The sequence below is a fragment of the Theropithecus gelada genome, chromosome 11 (assembly GCF_003255815.1).
Source record: "Theropithecus gelada isolate Dixy chromosome 11, Tgel_1.0, whole genome shotgun sequence".
Taxonomy (NCBI): Eukaryota; Metazoa; Chordata; class Mammalia; order Primates; family Cercopithecidae; genus Theropithecus; species Theropithecus gelada.
The window spans coordinates 34348584-34363898 of NC_037679.1; the positions used below are offsets into that span (position 1 = coordinate 34348584).

Here is a 15315-nt window from a genome sequence, read left to right on the forward strand (position 1 = left end):
ATGATAAAAGTTGAACACCTTCTTAAAGTTTTTGCTATGCAATCTGGCCTACAATAAAATGTATTATGTTACCATAAGGAAAAATAATAAAACATTCTGTCCTTTTGTAGCACATTATCTGGAAAAAGGAATCACACGATGGGCCTGAAAACAAATTCAGATTATCCTTTTAGCCACCAAATGGAAAGAGCTCTATAACACTCAGCTGGAATCCAAGAAACACAGATGCACAGATGTAATGGTCATGAGCCTGTGGTTTAATTTAAATAAATATGCACTTGTGGTTTTGTTTGGTTGATTTAGGTTTTTTTTTTTCCCCCCCCCTGAATGCCAACTCTGTTGTTTAATTTTTGGGATGGCCTAAAAAAAAAAAAAAAAAAAAAAAAAAGGATTTCCAAGTTGAAGCTATTAATTCTATGTTCAAATATGTGTATGTAGGCATGCTAGAATTTATGTATGCATTTAAATACCAAATCTAAAAGAGTAGCAATGCTTTAAATTGTCTCTTTCATATTCTATTTCACATTGTAAACAAAACACATCCACAGACTTCCAAAGTGTTATCAGAAGCACATCTTCTGACAAATTAGTAGATAGCTGCATAACATCTCAGATGCAGACACTTCTGACATACAGAGGAAGAAAATAATGAAGATAGAGCCAAAGTAAAGTTGGGAGAATTCCCATTCTGCCCATGGGGTGCGTTTTCTGGGTGTCAGAAGCAAACCAGACACATGCAGTTGCAAAGATTTAACCAAATGCAGTACTTTGTTCTCACATGTAATTAAAAACTGTTCACATACTGTGTAATTTGTGGTTATTTATATGTCTTTATTTCCTTTCCACCAGAGAAACCATTATTGGTTACTTTTATAATCTCTTCATGAGATTTTGAAGAATTAATTGGGAGTGTCAAGGATTAAAGTTGAGCTGTCATTTATACTAGAACCCAAAAAAGAACACTGAGGCTGGAATCACAATATTAAAATTAAAATAAAGTTTGTTCCTATCTTAATTATTCAGATTTACAGAACTAGGATCACCAAAGTGGTTAATGGGTTAATGTATGTTCAACCTGTAAGGATCAGAGATACAACCCAAAGAGAAAGGGACCAGGCTCAAAATTCCCTGTGTAAGTGGGCTTTCTGGTCAACTCACGGAAACAATCCTAGTATTCATCTCCCCTGGAAAGTGACAGGCCCAAACAACGTTCTGGAGATTCTCTTTACAAAATAAACCTCCTGGCAAATCTTTCCTCCCTCCATCTCCCCAGTCACAGAGATATATTCCATTTCCCCTTCCTCTGTCCTCAGAATCAATCCCTAATTTGAGCACTGCTCTGGGTGAGTCAGATGTGAAGGGGCCAAACTGAAAATGTCAAATAGGGATGACCAGGAGGCCAGAAAAGAGATCTTAGCTACAGGAAAAGTTAGAACAAAGGAGTGAGGGAGAAATTCGAGATGAATCCTCATACCCGTTTCAGGACAAGGTCCAGAAGACGTGCACAGAGAAGTCGACATTTGCCCTGTAGGTCCCATCTGCTAAAGTAAATCCGTTTGAGTTGGGAGAAGAGGAGGAGAAACATGGTACTGGGTGGGATGGTGGCCAGGGTCCCTGGGTTTACCCTGCAAAGGATGAGCCTCTAACCGCATCGCTAGGAAGTCCCGGGTCTCTTCTACCCCCATCCCTGAGGCCCTGGGGTGGAAAAGAACAGAAAGTTGGGGAGGGAGTTGGGAGAAGTTGAAGCAGCAGGGAAGGGGTCGATTCTGGCCTTACCCTGGCGGCTCTGGACGAGTAAGGGTCTTCGAAGAGGGCCCACATGCGGGGCTGCAGCCTCCTCCAGCGGCCAGATTTGCCGTCTGGGCCCCCGAGCCCCGCCGCGTCCTCGATGCCTAGCCTCTTGGCCGCCAGGTCCTCATCGTCGCCGGGGTCGCCGCCAATGAGGTCGGGGGTCTCGAAGATGTCCAGCGCCTCCTCGGCGTCGCGGTGCTGCCGGTAGGTCATCCAGCAGCAGGGCTCCACGTCGGTCTCGTCGATGCCCCAGAAGGCCAGCTCCTCCTCGAAGAGCGGCCCGCACACGTCTGCGGGGCAGTGCAGCTTGCCGGTGCGGTAGTAGTTGAGCACATAGGCGAAGACGCCCGGGTGCCGGTCGAAGAAGAACTCTCGGCCGCCCCCGGGGTGGTCGCTGGCCCTGCCGCCGCGGGAACTGCAGTTGCCCGCGCCGCCCTCGAAGCAACCGCCTGGCCCAGGGGACAACGGGGGCGCTCTCGGCGGCGGCGACAGTGGAGGTGGCGACGGCTGCAGCTTGTCGCCCGCCGTGGTCAAGCAGTCGCCCGGGGGCTCGGAGGAAGCAAGAAGGGCCAGGCGTGTTCCAGGCAGGGTCTTGAGGGTGCTGCGGTAGGTTTCGTGCCGGGTACCCCCGACATTGAGGATCACCCTCTCGTTGTTCTCGATCTTGCCCATCTCTGTGACTCAGACATGACTGGGGAAAGGCAAACACAGCGCCGAGTTAAAGATCTTGGCCGTCAAAGACACACCAAGACCCCCACCACCAACCCAGAGCGAGTCCCGGGATGCAGGGTTGGCAGACAGGCATGGGGCAAAGGACCCTCCCCCGGAGGGGATCAGCGTCCAGCGTTGTCCCCGCCTCTTGCATCACACCTTTCCCAGGTTTCCAGAGAACTACTGAGACAGCAGTCCAAGTCTTTCTTGACCTTTCATGACACCGTTTCCCTTGCCTCCCGCTTTCCTTTTTTTGGCTCTGATCTCTTCTTCATCTTTTCACCTTCCACTCTTCCTCTTTTCTGTTCCCTCTCAAGTCCAACCTGCTCCCAGCCCCTAACCCCCTCTCTGCCTCCCCAAACACCCTCTCCCTCCCTCTAAGCCTACTTTCTCCCCCTCCTTTGCCCCATTCTCTCCTCCTCCCCTGGTTGGCTTCTCACTCCCACTCTCCAAGACCCTCCTCTTTCTCCCCTTCCCCTAGCCTGGATGCAATTTCCTTAGGCAGGGGGTTTTCCTCAGGCAACTTGACAGTGTTGGGTGAGAGCACACCCTCTCCCCACCCTGTGAAGAGCCCCTATTCCACACCCACCCTAGGTCAACCCCAGACCCCTCGCTACTCCCTAGCGCTCAGGCAGTGCCTTCTGCGCAACCTGTTCTAGGTTCACCTCTACACTTGCTCACAGACCATGCAAAAAGACCACGCAGAAGTCAGAGAAAAAAAAAAAATCTCTGCTGTTGCTTTTCACCTAGGAGACCTCTGACTGACTTCCTTATTCAATTTCCTTTTCACATTATTATTATTGTTGTTGTTGATATTATTATTACTTGGGAAAGGAAACAACTAACTAGGATCCATCTTTAAGAATAGAAGTGATCAGTGCATCCCACCCATCCCCCTTCCCAAGAAAAACAAATCCCTTAGGGTGTGGAGGGTGGGGGATTTGCTTTCTAGGAGGGGCGAGGCTCGGGGGGGAAAAGCTGCCTGGAGGCACACCCCCTGGGTCCCTGATGTGGAAGTCTCGCTGACAGTGTCCCTGTTTCCAGCCTCCCAGCCACCTCTCCCCAGGGCTTCATCTCTACATTTCTATTGCGGAAAGGCGGAGCAGGGGGGATGCCTGCCTGCAGGGTCAACAAGCCCTTTCCAGGAAATGCCCTCTTTCACCACCCCCACCCCCATTTCCAGATACCTTAAGGAGACCGAGAGAAAAGTGGTTTTGCTTTGGTTTCTGAGTGGACGAGGTTCTCTGGGCAGCAGGACTGAGTCTTGGCGCCCAGCTGAGCCGCCGTTCTCCGACGAGAAACTACTTGTTGGCGTTTTCCGGATTCAGGTGATTGAGCCGCTTCTCTGGGCGCTGGAGTGGGGGACAAAGCCCCCGCCGGCCGCCGGCCGCGCTCCCCGCCTTCATTCTGTGATCTGCGGATTTGCCAGTCGCCAACCTCCGCGCCCAGAGTCACCATCGCGCAGGGTTGGGCAAACCATGGAGCTCTGGGCGGGTCCAGCCGGCACTGCCCGACCCCACCGGGAGCGGGCAGATCGGCTGGCCGTGAATGGAGCGGAGACTGGCCGGAGGTCAGGAGAGCTCACCACTTGAAGGTGAAGTCGCCCTGCTCCGATTCCATCTGCAGATTTTGTTTCTCCCCCAAATCAGCCGCTGCTGGAGCTGTCCCTTCAGCACCACTCGCCGTCAACCTCCCGCCGTCAGCCAAAGCACAGAGCTGGGGAAAGGGTGGGTGGGTCTGGAGAAGCTATGTTGTACCAACCAGGTTCACATATTTTTCTTCTGTGAAGCTCTGTCTCCACCCTCTCTGGAGCTTCTGCCTGCCTTATTTACACCCTACTCTCCACACCCTCTCTTTCTCCCCCACCCCTTGCCATGCCCCACCCCTCCCAACAAGTGAGAGAATCTAAAACCAATTGCATTTTTTTTTTTTCTCAATGACAGCTGACCGGAGAGAGAGGTGTACTTACAGGTGACAGTAAATATTGTTTCTTATGTCTTATGCATGCCTCTGGCTTGCTTTTTCAAATCAAATGTCCGTCTCTAGCCATCACACCACTGTTATCTAAAGCAAAACAAGTTTTAGAAGTTTATCCCAGAAAGATAATGCTTTACAAAGTACAAGTTCCAGTTTTTTTGTTTGTTTGTTTTATTTTGTTTCATTTTGTTTTTTTGTCTGAAGCTGAAGAGAAAAGCCACAGATACCCAAGTAACCAAGTAATTCTCTAATAAGCCAATTTCACCCTTTCTCAAGTTTTCATTTCCCCTTGTATTAGTGTGCTCGGGCTGCCATAAGAAAGTATGACAAATTGGGTGGCTTAAACAACAGAAATATATTGTCTCATGGTTCTTCCAGTTTCAAATACAAAATTAAGATGTTGTTAGGGTTGGCTTCTTCTAAGAGTTTTGGAAGAAGAATATGTTCCAGCCCTCTCTCCTTGTCTTATAAATAGGCATCTTCTTCTTGTGCCTCTTCTGACTATTTTCTCTCCATGCATACCTGTCTCTGTGTCCAAACATCCTCTTTTTATAAGGATATCAGTTATATTAGATTGGGGCCCACCCTAAATGATCCCATTTCAACTTCACTATCTCTATAAAGATTCTATATCCATATAAGGTTACATTCTGAGGTACTGAAGGTTAGGACTCCAATACAGCTTTTATGAGGGGAAAGGGCACTATTCAACCTATAACAGGCCTCATCACCAAACAGATCATGTGCGTGTGTGCGTGTGTGTGTGTGTATCTGTGTGCATATTCCAAGAAAGAAAAAGAAAGAAGAAAGAAAGAAGAAAGAAAGAAAGAAAGAAAGAAAGAAAGAAAGAAAGAAAGAAAGAAAGAAAAGAAAGAAAGAAAGAAAGAAAGAAAGAAAGAAAGAAAGAAAGAAAGAAAGAAAAGGAAGGCAGACACTATTCTACAGGCATAATTTGTTAGAATTGAAGTCCACCCACCCAGTAGGGAAAACACCAGGTCCTCTGTGGAAGAATATCTCTTTGATAAACAAGTATTGATATGATACTATGGCTTAGAAAGAGCAAGATTTATGAGTTATTAATAAGAACATTTTAGCAATATAGAGGGTGGGAAGACAGGTAGTAAAATGTGAATTCACCAAACAACATCTATCTGTTATGACACATTAAAAGTAGAGAACTAAAAGGTCTTTGGAAGGTCATTGAGATCTAGAAAATAAATGCAAAAAAATGTAATATACACATTTATATTTTAAATTACTGACAATTTGACAGTAAATGTGTAAAGACAATGTGAACCCAGCATGTGAGTTACTAACATACACAAAAATGTATAAGGCTTTAATGTGAAGAAAATTATTTTAATTTTTTACAATTACCAATCACTGAGGTATTTCCAAAAATGATAATGATAATAAATTTCAGTTGCCAGAAAAAATACAAAGAGAAAGTATACTCACCTTCTAACAGTCATTCTTCCATTGTCTAGATGATGTCTTATATTGGCTAATGTAAATTCAGTAGGGAAAAGGGGGAATGTGGTTTGCTTTAGAATAAATTAACAACTGTAATAGCAACAGAAGCATTAATAATAATAGATATTTACTGAGATCATACTATGTTGAAAATTCTTCACATAAATTACCCCCTTTGAATTTAAATGGAGAAAATGTTCACATTAAATTGCAAGACTGTAAAAAGATAACTCATACAGATGACAGGAATCAGTAATGAAAACTTTTAGTCTCATAATATTAGTTGCATTATGAGACAACTAGAGAGAAAACAAAAAGAAAGGAAAAGATAATGCAAAGTACTCATGGGGAGGAAAATGGAACAACAAAGATCTAATGAGTCGATTTGGGTGCAAGGTTCTATAAGCTATCTAGAAATAATCACATTGATAGGAGGATCATCTTTCCGAAGAACTCAGACTTTCCTTGTGATTCAAAAAGGATTATATGTGAAATTAGAGAACATGTCAGATAAGTTTGAAAATAAGAATGTGGGAAGATAAAAGGATGAGATGTGCATGTCAATGGAGAATTGATACACAAAGCAAGGAATAAAATACAGTCTCTTTTATTTTTTGCTGGTCAATAGAATAAGGGAAGAACCTAAAACAAATATCCAGGCTCCATTATATAAGACAGGAGAGAAGAGAACAGAAAACCCCTCCAGCCAACGAACTTTACTGATCCTGCTGTAAAACTCAGATAAAAGTGAAAAGAAAGCAAAGCTTTGAAAAATGGCAATGGAAAACTGAGGGAGGAAAACATTTGTGGTTTCCTTTGTGGTCTGTGTGGAGCAACGTTTTAGAAAACTGTGCGGACATTACCCCTTGCAGGGAAGCAACTGAAATCCTTCTTCCTTTATAATCCTTGAGTCAGCATCACAGAAAGGCTACAGAAACTAAGCACTACGTCACCATCAGAAATGTGAATTGATCTCTTGAAGCACTCTGTGACTGTCAGAATGACATACTTGCAAAAGTTTACCATTTGAACAACTTAATTATTCTAAAGTCTAATGTGAGGATTTTAAAAATATTCTTCACTCTCAAAAAGTAATATATTCATACACAAAATTCTTCTGCAGTAGATTAAAGAATGATCACAATTTTTCATTGCTCCCTACAGATTTGGACCTTTGTAATGTGACTTTGCAACTTCTCCCTTCAAGTCTGTTTCTCCAGCTCTTGAATCTGTGTTGTCTTTGTAACTTACTTTGGCCAATAGAACGGAATGGAAGTGATGATGTACCAGTTCCAAATCCAGGCTTCAGATGGTCTGGTATGCTTCTTCGCTCTTGCTCTGTCTCTCTCTCTCTCTGTCTCTCTCTCTCTCTCCCTTCCTCTCTCTTTCTTGGAACTCTACCCTAATTCTATGAAAATAAGTCTTAACTAGTTGACATCGTGGTGAGAGATATATATGCCAGTCATGCGCGCGCACACACACACACACGCACACACACACACACCTTCAGTACAATAAGTAATAGTATTAGGAGCCAACTCAGAGGACATAATAGAGGATTATCCGGATTATATACACACATACACATATATACACACATATATATTTTATATTTGATATATAAAGTATTATAACAAATAATATATATTTTTGTATATATTTATGTGTATATAATTATGTACTAACTATCTGTAAATGAGCTAGTACCTTGTCTTAGTCAATTTGTGCTACTATAACAAAATAATTGAGACTGTGTAATTTTTAAAAACAGAAATGCATTCCCTCACAGCTCTGGAAGCTCTGGAAGCTCTGGAAGTTAGGAAGACCAAGATCAAAGTGCCAACACCTGGTATGGGTCTTCTTATTGCATCCTTAGATGGTGGAAGGCAGAAAGCCAAGAAAGGGACAAATTCTTTGTCTTCACATTGCAGAAGAGAGAGAGAAACCACTCCTGAAATTTTTTAGAACAGCACTATTCTATTTATTGAAGGTGGTGCACTCATAACCTAAGAACATCCCAAGTCTCACCTCCCAACACTGCCACACTGGGGATCAAGTTTCCAACACATGAATTTGAGGGGACACATTAACACCATGACATTTACACAATACACTCTTTTCGTACCCAAACTAATTACAGTAGACGCTTGAATAATACAGAGATTAGGGGCACTGATCCCCACACGGTGGAAAATCTATGTATAACTTTTGACCCTCTAACAATTTTTCTAGCCTACTGTTGACCGGAAGGCTTACCAATAAGGCAGTCAATTAACACATATTTTGAATGTTATCTGCATTATATATTATATTCTTGCAATAAAGTAACTTAGAGAAAAAATGTTATCAATAAAATCATAGGGAATAAAAAATATATTTACTGTTTATTAAGTGTAAGTGAATAATCATAAAGGTATTCATCTTAACCATCTTAATATTAAGTGGGCTGGGGAGAAGGGGCAAGAGAAAAAGTTGGTCTCACTGTCTCAGGGATGGCAAAGGTGACAGAAAATCCACGTATGAATGGGCCTGCACAGTTCAAACCCATGTTGTTCGAGGATCCACTATTTTTGTGATGATTATAATAAAATAGACCTACATATGATGAATTCATGGATTACTAATTTTACAACTTGACTATTGGGTTTGTAAGAAATACGTATTTGCAGAGGCCCTGCATAAATATCTAGCATAATAACATAGGTGTTTAGTCAATTTAAGCTTGCTGTATACTCGTAGAATTGATATGTAAGAGTGCTGAAAAAAGACATTTTAAAGAAAGCGAAAAACAAATTTCCATAAATATAAGATGACGTTGATTGGTAAGCATTAAAAATAAGAGTAAAAAATAGCCTTGTTTTGAAAAGCAATTCTTGGTCATAGCCTTCTTCATCAGTCATTCGTTTAAATAGATAAAAGATGGTAGATATGATAGATAGATAGGTAGATAGATAGATAAATAGATAGATAGATACATACATACATAGATACATAGATATATATATAGCTAGATACATAGATAGATAGTAGGTGGATGGATGCAGAGAGAGAGAGACAGACAGACAGACTTTAGAAAATAGAGCAGCTCATTATTCACATCACACTATCTGAGGTCATTGTAATTTACAAAGGGGGTAATATGAGCAGATTTTCCCGGGGGGATTGTCATAACACTAAGCGTTAAATTATTGGCAGATATCAATAAAGTGTACTCTGCTTTCTTATTGTTCTTGTTCCTCTACAGATCGTGGATGATAACTAAGACACTCGAATATTTGAATAATTTTATAACCTATACTTTTAGTACTTTACCTCCTTCTACCAATAATTATTTCATTATTTATAGAGTAAATGTATGGCTTACTCTATCACATTGTAAACTCTGTAGATCTGCTCAATCTATATTTTCTTATGACCTCTCAGCCATGGGAAAGTTCTATGCTTGAAAATACATCACACCCCCGAGAAGGTTTTTAAAATGCAAAAATCTTCACACTGAGATTCTGATTCAGTTGGTTTGGTGCAAAATATTATAAGTCTGTGTTTTCAAAAAGCATCATACATTTTAAGAAACATTGTCTATAGGAAGTTGCATTAAAGCAAATATTTATAAACTATGACAAGACATTACTTGAACATACCATCTGCAGAAAATGTTAGGGAAGAGTGGGGCAAAAAGATAACTAACATTTATTAAGGAAAAACTGTAATTCCAGGCACTATACTTATACGTATTATTTCATTATTTATTATGATAGGTCTACCAAGAAAATACTGAAATACGATATTTTTTATATTTGGTAAAGGATTGTCAGATTAAATGAAGAGAACAGTGTTATTGTAATTGCAGCAGTTAAAACTTAAGTACTTAAGTGCAAAATAAAGTGCCAAGAGCTTCGAATTTAACCCATTTAATCATCAGCCTATCATTTTTACTGGTGTTTTCCAAAGAGGAGGCTGACGCTGAAATTGTAGAATAACTTGCCCAAGTTCACATAGCTAATAAGAGACAGCTGGTAGTATTCAAACCCACAGGTGTTTAATTCTAATGCCTGTATCCTGGTCAAAGAGTAAATAGCAGAGCTGTGATTTGAATATATGCAGAACCATGATTTGCATAGAAAATAGAAGATAATAGACATGACAAAAAATAAATACCAAATTTAATGTATCCCAATTGTTTGGGGAATTGAAAACCCACCACCAGAATATCTCAGAGCTCTCTTTCCTCTGTTTAATAAATAGCATATGATAAAACCAGTAATCAAAATAGGCAAGTAAAATGAATTTTTTAAGGAAAAAAAATGAGTTTGAATTTGTTTAGTACAAAAGGAGAAGAATGGAAAACATAGGTCACAAATATTTTTCTGAAAAAAATGTTGAGAATAATCAGGTTGATTTCCTCGGGAAATAAAAGTAAAAGCTCAAGGAATGAGGATGCTGAAAGAGACTTGCAATAAGACGGAAGCAGGTCTAAGCACACCAGTTTAGTTTCATTATTTGGAAAGATAATCTAGACAAGTAGAAAAGCAGGCTTCTGAAAAGCTACTACATGCAGTTTTCAAACAGAATTGAGGGAGGTAAAAATAACATCAGGGCAAAGAAGCAGTTCTAAAGAGGAACCAGACTGAGGTAAACATTGAAATTCTTTTCCTTTAGCCATGCCATGGAAACTTGCTTTTCAATTTTATTTGTATTTACTTTGTAAATAAATCAAACAATGAGATAGTATAAAATATCATGCAACTTGAGGAACAGACATGAAAGAGTATAAAACCCCAATATGGATTAGAATGACAAAACAACCCCTCAAAGAAAATGTTAAGCCATGCACCAAAATGCACAGTGAATTGTTTCCAAGATATATAAAATACACTTCAAATTTCTGCTGGAAAAAAATCCATTTCAATACTATATTTAGATATATAACTTTAAAAAGTCCAGTATTCTCTAAATGATCTAAATCTTTTTATTGCCATAATTACATTTGGACATTGAGTTAAATAAATTAAAGAGTGTTTTTGATGCTATGGTCTGAATGTGTCCTCAAATTTCATATAAGGTAATCACCAGTATGATAGAGTTAAGAGGTGGTACATTAAAGAGGTGATTAAGTCATAAGTGTGGAGCCTTCATGCATGGAATTAGGGCCCTTATAAAAAGGCTTGAGGAAGTGATTTTGCCTTCTACTCGTCCTTCAAATCTCAGTTTAAATAGCTTTACCTCCAAGGCTTCCTTGATGTTCTAAAATACATTGTACTTTGTGGACTAGATATTGTGCATATGCTCTAGCACCCTTTATTTCCCCTATCAAGACAACTAGAAGCCAGAATTGCAATTACTTATGTAACTGTTTGTCTCACATGCTAGATTGTCAGTGCCAGAATCAAGCGTGTCTTAGTCACAATTATATACCCAATGTCCAGTTTAGTGCCTGGTTTGCAATGATCAGTGATTTTGATAAGGAAGATGATAACGATGATGATGAAATAACTGCAATGCTGATTATTTTGCAAGTAAAGATCATAGTTGTCATTATTGTATACCTGCCACCTTCCAGGTTCTGCGCTAAATGATTTACATCTATTCTTCCATTTAATTCTCATAATGCTATAGTATATGAACTATGATTATTCCCATTATATAGATAAGAACATGTAGGTATAAAAAGTTACTGAAATGTAGATATAGAAAGATTACTTGAGTTGTCAAGTAATTGGAGAAAATAAGGCTGGAATCCAAATGTTTGGCCTACAAAGTTTGTCTTCTTGAATATTTGTGTTGTTTTGTTGACTACTGTAGGAAATGTAGAGGAAATTGCTCTGTATGAGTTTGAGTCCCTATAACTAAGAATTTTAGATATTGGATTCTTATTCTACTACACTTCTGATGTTTCTTTTTTTATTATACTTTAAGTTATAGGGTACATGTGCACAATGTGCAGGTTTGTTACACAGGTATACATGTGCCGTGTTCGTTTGCTGCACCCATTAACTCATCATTTACATTAGGTATTTCTCCTAATGCTATCCCTCCCCCTGTCCCCCACCCTATGACAGGCCTCAGGGTGTGATGTTCCCTGCCCTGTGTCCAAGTGTTCTCATTATTCAATTCCCACCTATGAGTGACAACATGTGGTGTTTGATTTTCTGTCCTTGTGATAGTTTGCTGAGAATGATGGTTTCCAGCTGCATCCATGTCCCTGCAAAGGACTTGAACTAATCCTTTTTTATGGCTGCATGGTATTCCATGGTGTATATGTGCCACATTTTCTTAATCCAGTCTATCATTGGGGGACATTTGGGTTGGTTCCAAGTCTTTGCTATTGTGAATAGTGCTGCAATAACCATACATGTGCATGTGTCTTTATAGTAGCATGACTTATAATCCTTTGGGTGTATACCCAGTAATGGGATGGCTGGGTCATATGGTACTTCTAGTTCTAGATCCTTGAGGAATCGTCATACTGTTTTCCATAATGGTTGAACCAGTTTACAATCCCACCAACAGTGTAAAAGTGTTTCTATTTCTCCACATCCTCTCCAGCACCTGTTGTTGCCTGGCTTTTTAATGATTGCCATTCTAACTGGTGTGAGATGGTATCTCATTGTGGTTTTCATTTGCATTTCTCTGATGGCCAGTGATGATGAGCATTTTTTCATGTGTCTGTTGGCTGCATCAATGTCTTCTTTTGAGAAGTGTCTCTTCATATTCTTTGCTGATAGGTTTGTTTTTTGTTTGTTTGTTTTTGCTTTTGTTTTTGTAAATTTGTTTAAGTTCTTCACAGATTCTGAATATTAGCCCTTTGTCAGATAGGTAGATTGCAAAAATTAGATCCCATTTGTCTATTTTGGCTACTGTTGTAATTGCTTTTGGTGTTTTAGTTATGAAGTCTTTGCCCATGCCTATGTCCTGGATGGTATTGCCTAGGTTTTCTTCTAGGGTTTTTATGGTTTTAGGTCTAACATTTAAGTCTCTAATCCATCTTGAATTAATTTTTGTATAAGATGTAAGGAAGGGATCCAGTTTCAGTTTTCTAATTATGGCTAGCCAGTTTTGCCAGCACCATTTATTAAACAGGAAATCCTTTCCCCATTTCTTATTTTTATCAGGGTTGTCAAAGATCAGATGGTTGTAGATGTGTAGTGTTATTTCTGAGGCCTCTGTTCTGTTCCATAGGTCTATATATCTGTTTTGGTACCAGTACCATGCTGTTTTGGTTACTTTAGCCTTGTAGTATAGTTTGAAGTCAGGTAGTGTGATGCCTCCAGCTTTGTTCTTTTGGCTTAGGATTGTCTTGGCATTGTGGGCTCTTTTTTGGTTCCATATGAACTTTAAAGTAGTTTTTTCTAATTGTGTGAAGAAAGTCATTGGTAGCTTGATGGGGATGGCATTTAATCTATAAATTTACCTTGGGCAGTATGGCCATTTTCACGATATTGATTCTTCCTTCAATTCATTCACAATGTAATGTTTCCACTTTCAGCTCTGCTTCATTCTCTTCAGTATTCCAAATTAAGTATTTTTTTAGATAATTATAAAGTCCACGATATATAATAAACTTACAAAGTTAAAATTTTTTTAACAAATATTTAGAGATTTGTGAATCAACAAGAGAAATAATAAATATTTAAGTTTATGAGAAAAATGTCCTATTTTTTATTAATTTGATAACATTTTTCAGTTAATAGTCTGCTCTAATATTAGCCATCACTATTTTTTAAAAAAAGAAAAAAAACTTCCTAAATATAAGAAATCTTCTCAGCCTCCTTCATACCTGAAGTGGATTGGAGTCCAAAAACCTCCTCATTTTGTACTTTGCCTGCTCCTTTTAATCTAAGCTGAATAATTCCCTTAAATCTTTGTGTACCAAACTGTAATCCACTCCACTAAACAAAAGACGCATTCATAAATGTTTTTCTAAACTCTGTCTAAACCTAGTGTCCATTCATGAGGATACTGTGATTAAAAAAAAAAAAAAAAAAACTTAATAAATCTTAGGAGTTATATTGTTTTAACTTGAGGTCTTCAGGGGCATCCTTTAATTCTTTTGTTTAATTGAATCCAATTATTTAATACACAATGATGCAACTGTGATCCCAAGGTGTGCAGTTAAAGCCTTCAACTGCAACTGAAGAGAGGGCAGGAATGATACACCTGGGGACAGTGTTGAATCAGGAATGACAGGCAGATATCCATCACCAGGCAACCTCCTCTCCAGGACGAGGCATAGGGGAGTAGCCTGAGGGGTAGGACCCCATGGTAGCCCAGTACCAAGGGAAGGATCCTTCTTTAATTTTTTTAGATGGCTTTTGTCTAATGAAAATGTCTGTAAAACACTAACTTCTACCTTTCTGGGATTTTAGCAAATAATCTTACAGCCCTTTTTGATATTCTTACTAGGAAAGATTGAAAAAAGAAATAGTTTTATTGTTAAATTCAGCAGGTTCTGGCTCATATAATTTCTCTAAATTCTGCTCAAAAACCTAGCAATTTCTTCTTTGGTGCATCTCTTCTTATATTTTATCACAAGCAGCAAAGAGAAACCAGTTGTCATGTTCCACATTGTGCCTGAAAATCTCCACTGGCAGATCCATGAGTTTATTAGGTTCTCTTTCTATTTTCCGCATTACTGTAGGCAGCATATTGTCAAACTTTTTGCCACTGCATAACAAAGGTTCCTTTTTTTTTTTTTTTTTCCAATACCTAATAGCATTTTTCTCACTCTTCTTCAAGCCTAAGATCTTTCCAAATTCAACTAAGAGGCTCCTTGATGTCCTTTCAGCTTTGGTCTAGCACGAAGTCCCAAAGTCAATGGTAAATGCTTTCAGTTTTTATTACAGCAACATCACACTTTCATATATCCAAAAATTCTCTTCTGATTATAGCTGCATAACAAGTTACTATAAAGTTTTGAAGTTTGAAACAAAAACCATATTGTTATAGTCTCTAATGGTTCTATAGTCAGGAACTTAAGCAGAGTATGGTGAAGATGACCCATGATATCTGTGACCTCAGATGGTGACATGGTTTGGCTGTGTCCTCACCCCAAATCTCATCTTCAATTGTAATCTGAATTGTAATCCCCACATGTTGGGGGAGGGATCTCGTGGGAGGTGATTAGATCATGAGGGCAGTTCCCCCATGCTGTTCTTGTGATAGTGAGTGAGTTCTCATGAAATCTGATGGTTTTCTAAGCAGCATTTCCCCCCTATGCTTGGCACTTCTCTCTCCTGCTGCCATGTGCAGAAGGACATGTCTGCTTCCCCTTCTGCCATGATTGTAGATTTCCTGAGGCCTCCCCAGCCATGCAGAACTTTGAGTCGATTAAACCTTTTTCCTTTATAAATTACCCATCTTTAC

General features: G+C 39.6%; 1 protein-coding gene across 5 annotated transcripts in view; it reads right to left on the reverse strand.

Moving 5' to 3' along the window:
* KCNC2 (potassium voltage-gated channel subfamily C member 2) overlaps nt 1-4231 on the reverse strand; it is a 173611-nt gene extending 169380 nt beyond the window's left edge. For all 5 annotated transcript variants that reach the window (XM_025402148.1, XM_025402147.1, XM_025402150.1 and 2 more), the window contains exons 1-2: nt 3690-4231; nt 1777-2482 (exon numbers count right to left, since the gene is read on the reverse strand). In XM_025402148.1, the coding sequence (XP_025257933.1) occupies nt 1777-2463 (687 nt within the window). In that variant the 5' untranslated portion in view covers nt 2464-2482; nt 3690-4231. The remainder of the gene's footprint in view (nt 1-1776; nt 2483-3689) is intronic.
* Nucleotides 4232-15315: the final 11084 nt, after the last annotated feature.